The 18098-nt window shown below is 38.9% G+C and overlaps 1 protein-coding gene across 3 annotated transcripts in view; it reads right to left on the bottom strand.

The window, feature by feature from the left end:
• DHX32 (DEAH-box helicase 32 (putative)) overlaps window positions 1–18098 on the bottom strand; it is a 42648-nt gene that overhangs the window by 1802 nt on the left and 22748 nt on the right. For all 3 annotated transcript variants that reach the window (XM_048506260.1, XM_048506263.1, XM_048506262.1), the window contains 4 exons: window positions 9654–9845; window positions 5814–5963; window positions 3386–3576; window positions 2874–3055 (listed from right to left, as the gene is read on the bottom strand). In XM_048506260.1, the coding sequence (XP_048362217.1) occupies window positions 2874–3055; window positions 3386–3576; window positions 5814–5963; window positions 9654–9845 (715 nt within the window). The remainder of the gene's footprint in view (window positions 1–2873; window positions 3056–3385; window positions 3577–5813; window positions 5964–9653; window positions 9846–18098) is intronic.

The following is an 18098-nucleotide window of genomic DNA, read 5'->3' as shown; positions in this document are numbered from 1 at the left end:
TAGATGGGCTGGCTGTGGACAGAAGGAAGAGGTCTGGGGCAAAGCTGTGCCAACTGGCAAATCTGCCCACTCTGGCTGCAAAGCAAAATTAAATTTGTGTTAGAACTGGTCTCACTTGCTACAGGGAGAATAGAAAATTAAAGCAGGGCTTGAGGAAATACATCTGTACAAGAAATCTTGCAGCGGTGCACATTTGCCCCCATCGTGCAGCAGATGCCTTGTGTGTAATTGGCCCTGTATTTGGTTATTTTTAAAGTTTGTAGTTCACGTACAATTTAAATTGTTGCAATTTAAAAGCCTGAATTGCAATAACTGGTGACATTTTTTGTTTGCCACAGGGTGGTACAACCAAGGTGCACTGGAAAAATATCAAGTACACAGGGCTCTTATTCTGCAAGTAGATCCATGTAATTACTTGGATAGCACTGTATTGTTTTGAACTCACTCCATATTTGAGCAGGCACAACACTGAGCTAGTAAAGTAGGACTGGAGCAGCTGAAGGCTGAATATTCCCATTTTAAATTTCTAATTGAATTTTTAATCCCTCATGCCATGGTTCAGCAAGCAAAATGTGTTAACCAGGGATTATTGTTTCATAGAAACCACTTCTGAAGTTCAGTCATGCTGGGCTGCAACCTCAAATCATCTGCATAGGAAGAGTCTCACTCATTTCATACAGGGAAACTATATGTCTGTGATCTCGATCATGTCTCTTCTACTACGGCTTTTAGAAACCTAGTTACAGTCCAGTGCCAGTATACACATACACCAAAACCCCTAAATTTAAAAGAATCCATTAAAACCATCCATTAAAGGATGGTTTATTTTTATTTTAACCTGTTGGTGAAGAGTTGCTTCAAGACAGCTAACGTGCAGTATAATGTCTTATCTCCTAATGTTATGTTTGGGGGAGTAGACTAGGAAGCACGGATTAGACTCATGGGTTTCCTTTATCCCTGTGTGTCGAAGTGGATAAATATATTCGGGATGTATTTAAGCATGGCATTTCCTTAAAATCAAATAAAAGATTTTCAAAGCTGATGACATTTTTATTTTCACCAATCTACTTTTCCATGTCCTTTGGTATCTATTGATAGGTTACCTGCCTATGGACTTTCCACAAAATACTTCTTAATTTGAGTTTCTGTAGTTCTGAGTGAAAGTAGCTTGATGAAATTGGGAAAGCAATTTCCAGGCCAAGTAACATACTATTAACCAGTCTCAATAATTGATAGATATATCAGAAGGTTTTTTGAGATGCATTCTGTTAAAGTTAACAGAAAACAACCACTTAAATCTGTCAACATTCTAAACTTGTCAAACTGGGAAAGACATTCTGCAGACCTTAAAAATCTCACCACTGTAGGGTCACTAATAGGGAGCTAAAATTGGTGATACTAAATACCATGTGTATAAGTCGAGGCGCCTAATTTTACCACAAAAAACTGGGAAAACGTATTGATTCGCATATATGCAGCAGCTAATGGTAAATTTCAAAAATAAAAATAGATACCAATAAAATTACATTAATTAATGCATCAGTAGGTTAAATGTTTTTGAATATTTCAAAGAAAAACAGTAAACTAGCTCTGTAAGTGGAAAAGAGGGTCAACAAGAACAATATGGTATCAACAATAACTTTAAAAGTACAAAAACCTTAGGGTTTTTTTTGTAAGGAAGGGTTTTAATCAATGGATCTTACAATAAAAACTGGAATTAACATGCCTATTCACTGAGACTCAAAACTACCCTGCTTTTTAAAAGAATAGTTCATTATTTTTAGTGTACATATTTTTAAAATTGCACATGGCAGGTGTCATTTTAGAATGGACATTCACACAACCTGTCAGGGGAGGAATGTTTATGTTAGCAGTACCAACATTTCAGAGTATCTTTAGGAGACCTTCCTGATGATACCACCCAGGTTTGGTGAAGTTTGGGTCAGGGGGTCCAAAGTTTTGGACTCTCAAAAGGGTAGCCCATCTACTATTAGCTTCCATTGGAAACAATGGGGGATGGGAGCACCCACTTTGGGGATCCATAACTTTGGACTCCCTGAATCAAACATCACCAAACTGGCTGGTATCAGCAAGAAATTATCTTGATGATACCACCCAGGTCTAGTGAAGTTTGGTTCAAGGGGTCCAAAGTTATGGACCCTCAAAATGTAGCCCTATCGACTATTAGCTCCTTTGTCGGCCACAAGGGGGTGCAGTTTTTAGGCTAGCGGCACCAAAATTTCAGGGTATCATCAGTTATGGACCCCCTGAACCAAACTTTACCAAACTTGGCTGGTATCATCAGGAGTATCACCTGATGATACCCTGAAATTTTGGTGCCGCTAGCCTAAAAACTGCGCCCCCTTGCAGCCGACAAAGTAAAAACCCTAAAATATTTTTTAAAGTACACCTCACTCATATATAAGTCGAGGGGGGCTTTTTCAGCACAAAAAGTGTGCTGAAAAACTCGACTTATACACGAGTATATATGGTAGCACCATTCCTGTTCTCCCAGTTTTTTTCCAGACCACCAAGTAAGTTGGGTAATTTACACGTCTCTGATTTATACTTGGAGCCATCATAAAGTAGCTTTAAAATCCAAAGCAGTGCTTAGAATTGTTAATAATATCACAATCCACTCAAACCTTTTGCACAAGGATACCTGATTGATTAGATGAGTCCTTATCAATACTATAATTCTATGATGCTATCACTAAAGTCAATAGCAGGTGTAAAATGGTATCTGTTTGCAGTCGTCTCCTGCAACTCACATTTATTTTGACAGTGTTTAAGCAAATGATGTTCATGTTGGCTTTTGTTCTTAAAGTACATTTCTGCAATAGAAAAATGAATCCCTACTTCCTTTTACTCACAGATCAGGTGATATGGCAGAGATGATTTTTATAGAATTGTTTTCAGTGATACTAAATTCATGGAATACAACCCATTCTGGGATCCTGCTGCTGTTGTAATAGATTGACAAAGGGTGAAGCTGAGCTACTTGCTTGTGTGCCAACATCAGATAGTTTCCAGAGCCATCCACATCACGAGCAATCTAGAATATGAAAAGACATCTGTGTTTAAGTCACATGTTTTCTTTGGCAAATGCCATTGTCTAGTGCAGTGGGATAAGGCCTGCGCTCAGTTAGCCATAAAAGACTAAAAGGTTATAAAACAATGGTTTGATACTGTTACAATGGCATATGTCACTATCAGTAAATGTATAAATTGGAATGAGACTGGGAGTCGAGGATTAAAAGGGGAGAAGCCACAGAGATCAAAGGAACAATGGATTTCAGTTTTTAGTCAAAAAAGAATTGAATTAAATAACAGCTTTCTATAATATGAATTCATATAGGTAAAACTATACAACATCTTTCCTTACTTGCATAAAGTAACCAGATAAAAGAGCTTTCTTTATCCCCAGCACATTTTCGTTTAATCCAAAATTAGGTGCTGAAATTGGCAATTCGATTCGTCTCATAATGTCAACCAATTCAGTTCTGATTGCTTCCGCTATCCTTAGTGCAGAGCAGTTCAGAAAATAATCTTGACACCACTTTTCAATATCATAGTCTAATAGGGAAAAATGTAAAATTATATTTTACTAGGGAATCCATTTTGTAATTATAGATGTTAAGTCTGTCACCTGCCAATATATTCTCTTGTGGAATTAGTTCTTGCTTTAAATGTATAAACAGAGACTCAGCTACTAAAATATTTGCTAACAGAATAGAGTACTAAATGAAGAGCACAGTGAGCATCTCTTTCTGCTTTGACCTGATTTAGATTTACGTTAAGTATTTTGCTTTCTGGTTTTTATATTTCTAATCTTAGAACTTTAATTATGCTGCTTGCATTATTTATCTTGCTCACCACATTCTGATAACATTAGTTCTCTCTTATTCTATCTATTGACTCATTTTTGCTCCTTATGTATTTTCATCTTTTTATACTTAGTAACGATGGAATTTTGTCCATCTCTCTGCAAAAGTAAACCCGGCTACTTTAAATAAGACTTATTTCCAGGTATAGGTTCAAAGCAATAGTTCAGCCTTTCTTATCTTGTCTTTTGTTCCAACTCTTTCTATCTTTTTAAATGTAAGGTACAAGATATATCAGACATCTTTGTCTTTTTAAGAGGAAGTCCTGTTTATTCCTTTTCAAACATTCAGATATATGAAATAAATAAATAATCAAAATACAAAACTTAAAATAGTGAGTTAACAGAACTACATAGAGAGTTAACAGAACTACAGAATGCATCCTTATTAGGTAAACAAGATAGTTGTTTGGGTTGGAGCAGAAATTGCTGTACAACAGTTGACCCTTCCAATCAAATCCAAATTCAGAGTCATTAGTCAGGATGGATAAGGATTAGTTCACAAACTTTAGACCTTTTCAAAAATATGTTCTTGCACACAAAGGACTTTAGTCTCACAGTGTGGTGGTACCATAAGATCTCCAACCCTACTGGGCAAAAGACCCACCTTGTCCCACCCACTGACTGAACACACTTGATGGGTGCTAGGAATTGTGTTTACAGGTGCCATGACACCATCAGATTTGTTGCTTTACATCTCTGGCTTACATTTCTGAATATGTCTTGGAGCAACACTGTGAGCTCTTTCAATTTCAGGAACTGCAACATTAACTGATATAGCAACTAAGCTAAGAGATTTTCTAGATCTGAGCCCTCCAGCATTCTCTAGATAACTGCAAAAAAAGCCCAAGTTATTGTGGCATCTCTGATTTTCCAGTCCCTGTTCTTTAGTCCATAATTCTTTTTCAATCCACGGTAGGATCTACACCTTCCTCCCGCAAGGATTTAACTGTATGATCATGTCAACTGTAATACCAATGTTATTTCATTAACAGTGTGATCATCAGAACACTTTGCTGGAAGTAAGCTCCACTGAATAGGCTTAAATAGGATTCTGGGTAGAATTCTATTTAAGATTGTTGTCTGAGTTGTTGACACATGGGATAGAGAACTGATGCTTTCTTGACTTGTTAATTTCCTCCAATAGCCTTGCAAGCAGTATTTAAGGTTTTCAAGCCAACAGTATTTAAGGTTTTCATGTCAACTGTGAGGACTCAACTATTTTGTCTCTTTTGGCCTGCTGCAGGTTGACTCTTCTACCCTAGATCCTCTCAAAGATCCAGTCAGGAGTAATGTTTTAAAGTTTTCAACTGCAGCTGGGAATCTTTTAGCAATTCAGCTACCATTCTGGCCCATTTTGGGAAACATTAAAGCATTCCATACTGTTTAAAATTTTAGGAAAAGCAACTGGAAGATAGAGCTCCTTTATGTGTCTAATAGACCCACTGCACTTTCTCTTGTGCTTCCTCATGAAAGGATATTTTTTGTGAAAAATATTTACCATTGTTTCTTCCATGTCTTTGACCTTTTCATCTGTTTTCTTTACCAAACATCTTATTTTCTAGATGACTTTAAATTGACAAGTCATTTTAAAGTTTCATATAAACTATACAGCATTTACAATGCAATGAGTTACACATTCTAAGCCCATCAAAGTCAATGAACTGAGGAGGGTGTAACTTTGCTCAGGATTGCACTGTTAATTTATGATCTTATCTCTTAGCATTTACTTGTTCTAATTCATTCTCAATTCCTGTTCCTCTTGTTTCTTGTTCATTCAGTAGACTGTAAAGCAGTTTGAACAAGACTTGTTTTTTATCTTCTATAAATGTAAACTGCAAGCTTTAGGTCATGCTAGCTGAAAGAATTGTTAACAAACGTATTCAACACGAATCTTAAAGTAGAATTAAAACATCTGACACACACTTACATTGGCTTATAGCATTTGTACTAGCTTCCTTGTAAGCCTTGTATACATTGATAAGAGTAAAATGATCTCCTGCAGGATGCAAAAATTTTTGCCGGCAAGTTACTGCAATCTCCTCTGATTCCTGCGGTGGGTTTACAAAGCAACCAGGAGCTTGCGTTGAAAAGGATGCAGGATAAAAACAAGCCAACAGTGAATAAGAAAATATGCTAGATAACACAGTGACAATTTTTCATTAGGAAAGCTATGAAACATTCACCTCCACTAACTCAGTAAAGACTCTAGCTCACACTCTAAATTCAAGGCAGAAATTAATATTGGTGTTATCACGTTTTTGCCTGACCCTTTGGCTCAGGATGGTGTCCAGCTAGGCTGAGAAGGAATGACTGGCCCATGATCATTTCTTGCTAAGTGCTTTGAACCTTGAATGACTTCAACTGGTCCCGCCGATCACAATCCGACTACTAATCCACAATGGCTACTCCTCCTCTGCGCCAACTACAGTAATCAGGCAGCCATCTATTGGTCATCCAACCACCTAGGGTAGCCAGTCTGGCAATGACCAGAGCTTGCCCTAGGCCTTTTACATCATGGCTCTGTGGGATGTGCTTTTTAAAGTGGTGAAGGGTGTGGGCCTGTTTGCCAGGGCTTCTGAGTGGATTTAAATGGCAGGAATCTTTTCGTGGCAGAGGGATTTGGGGCTTGCTATTATTGTGAACCACCTTCAAACAAGATAAAGGTGGAATATACATGTTTTAATAAATAAATGAATAAGGCCAATGCAAAGAGGATTTATGTTTGTTAATATGGATATTTATTCACACATTTTGGGGGTGACAATTACAAGTAAATTTAGCATGGTAATCTTAAATAAGTGATGCACCCCTTCTATAAATACTTTTACCCATTTGTCTACCCGCTTGACCAGCTGCTGGGAATAATATGAGCCCTCCGGGGGAGGGCGGTATAGAAGTGGAACAAGTGGAACAATAAATAATATGTGATGTCTGTAGAACACTAACACAAACCTGCCACTAGGGCTGAGCACAAATAATTGTGCTTGGTAAATTTCGAGGTCAGGGAATTAAAAAGCCAGAAATTTGCAGTAAATTTTACCAAAATTGTTTGGGTTTTAAAAAATATGAAGTCTAAAAATTTCAATTATCCCCACTGCAGTTTCCCAAGTTTACAAGTCTGGTTCCCAAGACTTGAGAACAACAGTGGGGTTGAGAGGACTTCAACTGAATACTAGAGTCCAGCATTCACTTGAAGTTCTTCCTCCTGCTCCATTACTGTTTCCAAAGTCCACATGGATTCAGTGGGGTTGAGAGTCAACCAGCAGTAGAGTCCAGCATTCAGTTGAAGCTCCCCTGCCCCGCTGAGTTCCTAAATTCATGTGGACTTGGGAACCAGCAGTGGAGCTGAGAGAAAGACAGCTTCAACTGAATTCTGGACCCCAACTTCAGTCGAGGATTTCTTAGTTTATAAAGCCAAATATAAAAAATAACATGGGAACTTTTTTCAGTAAATAAAAGGGGGTAAAAACCTCAATAAAGTTTTGGCGGGGGCTTGGTGATTTGCTTTTTACTGAATCATCACCCCTATCTGTCAATTTCACACAATTTTTTTCATTTTAAATGTGGTTTAAAAATACATGATTGTTCTTTCCAGCTAATTGTAGAATCGATTCAGTTATATATTCAAGATTACAAGATAGGAATTGTTTTAAGTAGTATAAAAACAGAAGTTAAACTGATTTTGGAAAACTACTTGGCATGTACAAATACAGACAAAACTGGTAAGATTTATGTCTAAGGACTGATGGAAATTAAATTGGTGTCTAAATTGTGCCACGACAGGCCAAAACTACATTACAGGCCAAAACTACATTACAAAACTACATTACAAGGATTACATTACACTGCAACTCCCTGGTGATGTGTAGTTGAGGAAAAAAAGAATTCTACAGTCAGCCTTTCCCTACTTTCCCCCTCGGCTTCACTGACCATGTGGTGGCGTGATGAAATGCTAATACCATATTATTGCACTATTTTCAGATATACATCCCTGTACATAGAAAACTCACTAGGAGTGATAAGCTGCAGTACTAGTCAAAAGCTCTGCTTCTGACCTGAGTTCGACCTCAATAGATGATGATTTCAGGTAGCTGGCTCAAGGTTGACTCATCCTTTTGAGGTCAGTAAAGTGAGTACCAGAGGCATAGCTCCAAGGGGACAGGGGGCTACGCGATGCACCGGGCACGTGTCCCTGTGGGGGCGTGGCAGGGATGTTCCAGGGACGTGGTGGGGGCGTTTCGGGGCAGGACAAGGCCGTTCTGGGACAGGATGGAGGCACAGGACGCACCAGTGCACTGGGTGCTTTTCCACCTTGCTACACCTCTGGTGAGTACCCAGATTGCTGGGGATAAAGTATAGATGACTGGGGAAGGCAATTGAATACCACCTCATAAAGAAAATCTGCCTAGTAAATATTGTGATTTGACGTCACTCCATGGGTCAGTAATAACCTAGGACTTGCACAGGGAACTAAATTTTTTACATTTGTGAAAGAGCATTCTAGTGCCGCCTCCACTTTAAAATGGTATAGTTGAGAAATAAGTGTATTATCTGATCTGCCCCGTTTTGAGCACTAGACAAAATGGGTGTTCCTACAATCCTGACGATATCAATGGAAATGGGATTTAATCATTTCAATATTTTTAAGAGTACACACCAAAGCTATATACTCAGTTTAGAAAATATGACAACAAACTGCCAAACTGTTAACCTTTCACAACATAATTAAATTAAGCTCAATAACAGTACAATCCAGTTGGGGAGGACAGCTGCGGGGCTGCAGACAGTGTGATGAAGACAGCACTGTGCCACACCAAATGGTCTTCAGGCAGCACAGAAGGGAGGGAAAACAAAAAACCCTCCCGCCGCCCAAATAGCCCCATAGGCAACACAGGCTGCTGGTCCGGAGGTCAGCATTCCTAGACCGGAATGCCAGTGGAAGCTGACTAACATCGGCTCCACCCCCGGGAATGCCCTGGCCCACCCCCACCAATGTCTGAGTGGACACCAGCACTGCTCCATGATGGCCCCGACTTCCAGGATTCGCTGTTGCAAAGCTAAGGGGTGGCCCACCCACCAGCCTTTCCTTTACTCCTTCCACCAGTGGGGGTGCTCCTTGTGCTGGCAGAGGGGGCAAATGAGTCCCTCTGCTGCTCCCTATTTGAATCCCCCCCCCCGCCTTGATTGGGCTGCCATGAGTTTTATTGGGTTTACAAAGCAAATCTCAGTGAACCTCTGAGCAATTCAGAAAAAAGCTTGAATCAATTTTCAATCTACACTTCATTAGGTAAAAGTTCTATTATAGTTAGTACCCCAAGATTTGAGAAATTTACAGTGCAATCTTAAACACATCTTTTTAAGGCCATTGACTTCAATGTTTAGGACTGCACTGCCGATTGATAGTTTAATCAGTGAAGCCTTTTGAGGTGCTAATAAGCACCCATTTTAGTTGATAAGACAGCAAGTCAAAGACATTTTTACTGATCCTTTTCAAACATTTTGGTTGATGTGTGTTACTGAAATAAGGAATAAAAAGAAAGAAGATGGCCAAAAATCTGGCAGATTTTATTTATATTTCTTTCAGTACCTCAACAAGCATCTTGGTAGTATTGTTTCTTGTTTAAATTTCATGTATTAGTTTATTAAAAGGGAGATGATTAATCAACTAATCATTCTTTAATGGGCTGATAGCTTATCTGTAATTAGACTGGTCTTCAACTACATCCTCTATGGCCAAGGTAGGGGGCAGAAATGCTTCAGAAAATACCTGTTACCATGGCAGCAATAGTGAGCATTTCCTCTACACAATTAAATTCACATGAAGCTAAAATAGACTTGGACAGCTGTGGATCCACAGGAAACTCTGACATTATTATTCCAAATTCTGAAAGGTTTCCATCATTGTCCAGGGCAGCCAAATAATCTAGATCTTCCAAAGCTTGCATGAGACTCTCAGGATCTAGGATGGGCAGAAATTAAAAAAAAATCAAGCATGTTAATGCACTAATTAGCTTGTATCACAGTCCTATGCAAATAGAATGCAATCTGTTACCTAGGTACTCAAAGTGGCACTCAAAAGATACACATATACAAGACAGGAAAGATTAATAATTATTTCTTCCAAAGAACCAGTTAGTATTTGTGTGTGTGTGTGTGTGTGTGTGATCAAGTGACAGCTGAGTTACGACGATCGCATAGGGTTTTTCAAGGCAAGAGACATTGGGAGGAGGTTTGCCATTGCCTGCCTCCATATGGACTGAAAGAGTTTTGAGAGAACTGTGACTGGTCCAAGGTCACCCAACAGGCTTCATGTGGATAAGGGAACTGAACCCAGTTCTCCAGATGAGTGCCACTCTTAACCACTATGCCATACTGTACTCAATATTTAAGGTCCAGTTGCAAAATATTTTGCCCCGTTCGTGAGCAACGCATGATATATACATAAAAATTACATGAGAATGAATTGATAATTGTAACATATTCAAAAGTTCTACAAGTGTTCAAATATGTATTTATTTATATTTCAAATATTTACATATCACCTTCCCACACAGCCAGCCAGAGTGATGGACCCTGAAAGACCCTGGTTTGAATCACCACTATCTGTATAAAAGCTTTCTGGGTTGGGCCAATCAAAAATTCTCAGCCTAAAGTACATCACCAAGTGATTGTGATAATAAAATGGAGGGAAACAGTCCCAACTGGGAGTAAATGCAGGGTATAAATTTTGTTTCCATATTTGGAAAAAAGAGACATGTAAAAGCAGTAACAATAAAAACAAAATGCTATACTGGGACAATGGATTTACACTACTATATCACCACTGTTGTGATGGAAGTACATAATGCCATCCTAGCTGAAATTGGGGAAGGGAGGAGGTACATCAGTTACACAAACAGAAGGAGTAGATTGAATCGGTGGGCTTCCAGGGATGTGTACAACTTAGTTGAAGTCAATGCCTACTCACAAGTCAGTCACACCCCAATTAATAAGATTACCGGTATGTTCATGCTGAAAATAAACACACACCTTGAGTCAATAAGAGAGAGTTCCAGTTACCTCCTTCCTTTACACTTAAAGATACATCTGAGGTCTTAATTATATGTTATATTTTTCTTGCATCCTCCCTGGATCCATCATGAGGACTTTTGATTAGATGTTCACTGTGAGTTGCAGGATCAGAACTCAATTTCAAGAGGTGCACAAATTAAGTTTAGATAAGGCCACAGCACACAGAGGAAGGGGCTTAAACTTCCCAGCTTGAAATGGCCCCAGGGAGCTGGTATTTGCTCCATCAGGAAAACCTGTGTACAGCCATTGGTACTTGCAGATTTCCACAACAAAGCAAACAGTTACTTCGTGGAGCGATGTCAAGTTGGGAAAATGGTATGGAGGGGACGCCTGAATGCACCTCATTCTACCTGCTGTGGTCCCTTTCTAAACTCGATTCCCACACATTTATGAATTCAATTCTGAACACAGAATTCTCTGCACACATTCCAAGAAAGTGAAGGGAGAGAAAACAAGATCTGGACCCATTTACTTGAACTATGTTAATGGCAACGCTTGGTCACCATCTATCAAGGATGTGTTCAGGGCGGCCAGGTGCCCTGGCATAAAAGAAGACCTCCCACTTCTGGGCTCCTGCTGCTGCTCAGTGGAGCAGGGAGGGCAATAATAAAGAAAAAAGCAGCAGTGTAGTAATACCACAGTGTTACTTCTGGTTATATACCTAGAAGTGACATCAGAACATTGCAGTAATGTTAGGAATTTACCTAATTGCCATAATTTTAACTGCAAGTCACCCTTGCTCTAGCCCCCAAACTCCCTGGTTTGGCTACAGCAGATGGCTCAAGCAGTGCTGAAAAATAAAACTATATGATAAAACTAGCAATAAAACTATCAACATTCATTATAACCAAAAGCAAGAATTTTTAACAAATAAAAGTAGCAGTTGTAAAAAAAATTAACACAATTCAGTTTAGCAGCACATATAAAATTATGATTTAAATATACACAAAATTTAGCCGTATATTACACAAGATGTTAAGCAAAAACAAGGATGCAAACCTGACCAGCCCTAAAAACCACACATAAATGACTGGATTGTACATTGTATATGAGAACTTCGGCCAAATAGTCTGCATTTTGCCCAGATGACTTATATAGTAAAGATTCCAGGTGTTTATCCAAAGAGCTGGGTTATATTATTGGAATTCTGATCTCTGCCTGCACATCACAAAAAACAAGAGAATGTTTATTAGCCAGCCTGCAAGGTTTAATGTGATAAAAGATGAGTCCTTGAGAAAGTCAAAGCACTGAAGAAGAAAACAGGCTGGACGTTTGGAGGAAAAAAAGTTTGAGTTTTATCACTGAGCCATGAAATGAAAAGTAACAGCTGATGAATGGGAGAAACTCAGAGTTGGTGACAGAAAATAGGGATACAAGATGAAGTGGGGTGTGTGTGTGTGAAAGACTACTGAGTCTTAAAAGTAATTACCAGAGAATCATGACATACTAATTTCTATAAATCAATACAACAATTTGTAGTGTGAGCTGAATATATGTGACGATCATCCATACATACATTTGGCTCTGCAACCAATGCTGGCCCCTGAGGAGTCTTTCCGCTTTGCATTTTTATATCTCTGCGTTGCTTGCTATGAGACTTAGAAAGAAGAGATGACTATAGGCTTTTGCTTCAGTATTATAATAAAAAAGTATTTGATTTTTTTATTGCATTAGAAAGGACAAGTTAATAAATGCAAATTATACAGGTGAAGGAACAGTAATAAAAGAAAAGAAAACCTTCAATGGGATTTTCAGATATTAGCCTGCATTTGCAGGCACAAACACAGCCTCTAAAACAGTCATTGTAAAAACAGCAAAGGTTCATTTAGGAATGTTTACGGTATGGTTCAGATTTAAATAAAATACAATATAAATAACCGACACAAAAGCAACTTCCATGTTGAAAATCTGAAAGCCTTTTCTTTAAAGGGACAAGGATACACAATGCTTTATAAAAGAGGTTTTAATAATAACCAGTGTCGTTTTTATTATGTCTGACTGCCAAGGTCAGGGTTTCTGAGAGCCAAGCAGCACGATCCATTCAGGGCTTTGTGACTCTACCATAACAGTGCAGGGAAAAGAGAACAGCCACAGAAAAATTTCAACTGCCTACTTTTATCCTAAGTTTAAAAACAAAAGAATTCTTTTCTGCCTGTTAAGATTTTTAATTAATTTTTGTTAACATTTTTAAAAGCAGTGCACTATTTTTTTCCTACAAAAATTAAGGCAGTATGAGGATCAGCTGACCACATGGATTATGAAAACCTTTTAACGATCATTATGGGAAAGTCTTTCAGGGCAGTCAGGCTGTTGAAATGCACAATATGATGAAGTCAACCAACTGTGAATCCACTTGACAGTATTATCAACCAGCCCACATTTTATAAGTTCGCTAACCAAAATATTATGGGAGATTTCATCAAACTCCATGCTGAATTCAAGGGGTGTTGTGTTCCCAACAATCTCACAATCCGCTAGGAAAATATATAATTAAAAAATGCCATAATATCAATCTGGCGGGATTTGTTCTCAACAACTCCATGATGAATTCTATTAAATGTTGCATTCTTTTCAAGACAATTACAGACTGACCTCTTTATAATATTTGCTAGTATTTTCCCTAGTATCAAAGTTAGACTGAACAGTCTCTGGTTTCTCGAATCCTCCTCTTTCCCTTTTGAGGAGCAATACAACTTTTCTTCAACTCCTGTGTTGTGACATATGTCCCGAGTTTATATCAGCAAATTCCCTTGGTATTTCAGGATGCAATTCATCTCTCCCAAAAGTTGAACTCATTTTAAGTAGCTAGGTTTTCCCTGACCAACTCATCCATCTTGAGCTGCAATCCAGTCTCTTCACTTTCCAGGCTACTATTGGTAGGTTGCCCAAAATTCTGCTTTTGGTAGAAAAGGCAAAGGTTGAACAGTTCCACCTTTTCTTTGTCACCCAGTAACATCTCACCATTCTTACTGGACCTACTGTTTCCTTTCTCTTCTTCAAAATATTCCTGAAAAATAACCTTTTCCTGACACTAACCCAAGACATGGCTCCACATCTCTAAGAATCCCAAGTGGCCTGTCCCACCTTCAGTTTCCTATAAAAATCTTTTTGGATTTTCAGCTTATCACTTAGCTTTAAACAGTCACACTGGTCTCTTCAGATGCCAATTGGCATCACCTCTGTCTTTTCAGGATTCATTTTTAGGTTGTTCCCCTTCGGTTCAACTCCAATTTAAACAAATTTAATTTCACAGAAGTGAAAGGAACATGCAGTGAATGTGTAATAGTTAATAACATCTGTTGGTATATTAATTCTTTCTATGGCTTTGGAAAGTGCACCAGTAGTTTCATGCCATTATGTAGACATGGGACAGATATATAGAGGAACAGTGCCATCCTAAGTAGATTTATCCCTTCTAAGGCCATTGAAGTTGATGGGCTTGGAAGAGTGTACAACTGTTTAGGATGGCACTGTTAAATTGATAATCTGTAAGTATCCCAATATTTTCAAGGGCAGGAAAATTGCAGTGACTCGATCCAATTCTGACCCATGTCCAACAGCATAACAGTGCTATGTACTAGTGAATTGTCACTGCTATCTTCTAAAGATGGAGAAAGGAAAAGAATTTAATAAATATGTCTTGAGCAGAATTGTGTTAAAAATTCTAGTTCAGTAAGGCTGACTTTGATAAGTTCATCCTCTGTCATCCCTGACTGCATATTTGCATTATGGAAACAAACATAATGCAGCCTCAGAGAGAATCCATGCAGTATGTGAATAATTAGATTCTTCCAAGTTTTATCATGATAAAAAAGGACAACCTTAATCGTAGCCAAGTGAAACGGGTGAACTTCTCCCAGGCCTGCCCAATGGGCTGTAGCAGACTGAGGCATGCTTTTATTTGCAGACATTAAGCAAAGAGAAAGTACATAGTCTGGCAAATGATGAGCTATCTGAAGTGTTGTTTCAGTTCAACCAGTGTCTTCAGCAAAGCAATGCTACAGGATAAATGGCTGACCTGAGAGTGTCTCACTCAAGACTAGTTTTGAAATATACTGCTTTTTTGCTGCGTTCCAAGCATAGGATTTTTGTAGCATAGTCATTCAGCAATTATTTCTTATACTGATATTGTATGTATGTATGTATGTATGTATGTATGTATGTATGTATGTATGTATGTATGTATGTATGTATTTATTTATTTATTTATGCATTTTTACCTCGCACACCACCAAGGGGCTCAGGGCGGCAATACAACAACATAAAACCTCAATTAAAACAGCAATAAAATCCTATGACATTATAAAAACACTACTACAATATAACAAAAGCTTAAAACAGACAAGATGGTGACTTAAACTCAGATAACCCCTGGCAGGCCAATGAAAGTAGATGTCAGCCTGGCTGACCTCCAGGAAAATGAATGACCATATTACCCAGTTTCTGACTATTCATCATTACTGGTATTTTACTCTTTCTCTAAGGAGCTCATGTAACCCCCATGCCCAGAATGGGTGGAACCAGTAAGGGGGTGGAGATTCAGAGCAGCAGAAAGGCTGCAGAGCTCTTTGGAGAAGACAAGGCTACCAGACTCGGACCTTGATTTCTATAAGCCCTTAACACCTTGTTAAGGTAAACAGCAATATTGTTGGGAACTACTGGGAAGTTGTTTGTTTGTTTTTGGTATGTTGTAAATGTTGGAGTTTATTGTTTCAGGGTTTCTTTTTGTGGTTGTAATGGGTGAAAGTTCTCCTGGAAACCTTCATCATGTTGCATCCTGTTCATCAAGCCCTTGGAGTCTTCAGGAGCCAACCCACTTGCAAAGAAGAATTGGACTTGGCAGTATCCGTAGACTGTAACTAGGAGGACTTGAAATGCAACCTGAACAGGACCTTGAATTGTAATGTTAAATGTTGATGTTTAATGTTATTTGTAAAGCCAAGTAAACTGTTTTGTTTAAATTTGGTTCTTTGCAACTCCTTCCAAGTACTGCCCCACAGAACCCACAAGCTGAGGTTACACTCACATCAGCTTTTTAACTTCACAACATCCCTACGAGGGACTAAAATTGCCTTGCTGCAGCCGAGAAGCCATTTCACATTGCACATGTTAACTCATCACAACTCCTCAGGTATCAGTCAAGAAATCAAGTGGTGGATAATCCTGAACCAATTGTAGCTTCCAGGAAATTGCCATCAGTAAAAGGCATGTAAATGCCATGTTGGTTTGAGATAAATGTTTTCACCCAAAGCCAGCAGTTCAATAAGTTTTAATAAGCACAATTTGGTCCTCTTCAGCAAGAGCTTTCTCTCTTGTTTCAGTGGAGAAATGATGCATCATATCACTTTTTTAATCACAAAACCTATTGTCAAATGCATGGTACATGGCAAAAAAAAGTTAAACTTGCTACTGGAATATGAGCACACAGTTCCAAATGATGCAATTTTGCTGGCGCATGGAACCAGGTTCCTAAGTAAAGGAGCAAATAGGAAGCGTCCCTGACTCAAACATTAAAAATGGAGGTCATGCAGTAGCACTACTAAAGGCTAATAGAGGTAGTAATATATTTATCACACTGAAACTAAATTAATTTTATGCAAAGTGAACATGAAGTACATTTGGAAGGGCTAATGGTAACTGTAATGGATTTCTAAAATGGTATTGCAGAGGAGTCTTGCCAGAGGAATAGCTGTACTAAATTATGTGCTTGAAAACTTTGAAATGATAAGCTGCTACTTTGGATAATATACTTTATTCTGAGGTAGAGGGATGGCTATTCCTCTCACAGTATAAAACTTTTCTCTGAAAATCACTGGGCTACAACTTATACAAGCTCATATGGAATGCGGTTCTCTATCTAGCTACTCACACGTGACTCCTTTAGAGAGACTTCAGACAGAATTGTAGTCAACAAGAGCCAAGAACCTGTTACTATTTGGTGTTAACATCTTATGTCATTGTTTGCCCTCGATGGAAACTATTTTATTTATGTCAGTGTCTTGATCCATACTCCTGAAGTTTCAGTTTCAAGGTTGGACTTTTGAAATGTGAACTGTGTGGAGCTTCCCTTGAAAATGACATTTTTAATTGGCATAGATAGAACATAGCAGTTTCATCATAGTTTGTGTGCCGACCAGAGCTCTGAAGCGTGAGCATATCATCCCTATTTCAAGAAAGCTACACTGATCATCTATGTACTTCTCAGTTAAATTCAAGGTGTTTTTTAAACCTTTAAAGTCCTACATAACTCGGGACTACAAGCTGAAGGACCATCACTCTAGGTAAGAACCTCTTAGAGTTCTCTCCAATTGGCCATGCTGGTAGGGGCTGATGGGAATTGTAGTTCCTGAACATCTGGAGAGTTGCAGGTTCCCTACCCCTGGACTAGACCCATACCCTATCCATGTGGGTTATATACCCTGGATTTGATACTATTAGGAAGTGAGGAGTTTTTTCCTTGCTTCCTAAAAGATTTGTGTGCCTCCAGAATATTCCCTGGCTTTTATGTAATCTTTACCAAAATCCTTTTTGCTGAGTAGTTTTGGGGAAGAGCATAGAAAAGCCTGATAGCTGCCATGCGGGCAGGAAAGTTCAGATTTTTCTGGTCCTGCCGACATGACAGTCATTTTTGCTGTCTCAGCAATTGTATCACAGAAGCAAAGAGGAAACAACATAAGCCTGCCCCTGTGCGGAAAGCACCCCTCTCTCAAAGTTATTAGATCTGCTACTGCTCAAACATGGGAAGGTTGTTTGTGCTGGAATAGTTTCCATAGGAATTTAGCAGCTCAATCAGGATGGGAAGGATGTGGGCTGTGTGAGAAGTAGTGGACTGCCGGGGCATTCCTGGGGATGGAACCAACTTTAATTAAGGCGTCTCCCTTGGCTTTAGGACTTGGAGTGCAGTGGCCAGGGTTTCTAGGTTACTATGGGATTCTTTTTGCTGCCTCCCTGCCCCACCTGGAAACCCTCCTGAGGCTACATGGCAGTGGTGCAATCCTCATCTGCCTCAGACTGTGGATTGGGATGCAGGAGAGTCATTTCATAGGCACTGGAGAACAGGTGTTTAGAAGGGCATTTGATGGAGAGTCTGGCTTTCTGTGGGGTCACAGAAGTTTGTATGTATTGTTGAAGGCTTTCATGG

Source organism: Sphaerodactylus townsendi, linkage group LG08, assembly GCF_021028975.2.
Source record: "Sphaerodactylus townsendi isolate TG3544 linkage group LG08, MPM_Stown_v2.3, whole genome shotgun sequence".
NCBI classification, from domain to species: Eukaryota; Metazoa; Chordata; class Lepidosauria; order Squamata; family Sphaerodactylidae; genus Sphaerodactylus; species Sphaerodactylus townsendi.
The sequence above is the reverse complement of the archived record's forward strand: the minus strand, read 5'-3'. Positions and strand labels throughout refer to the sequence as shown.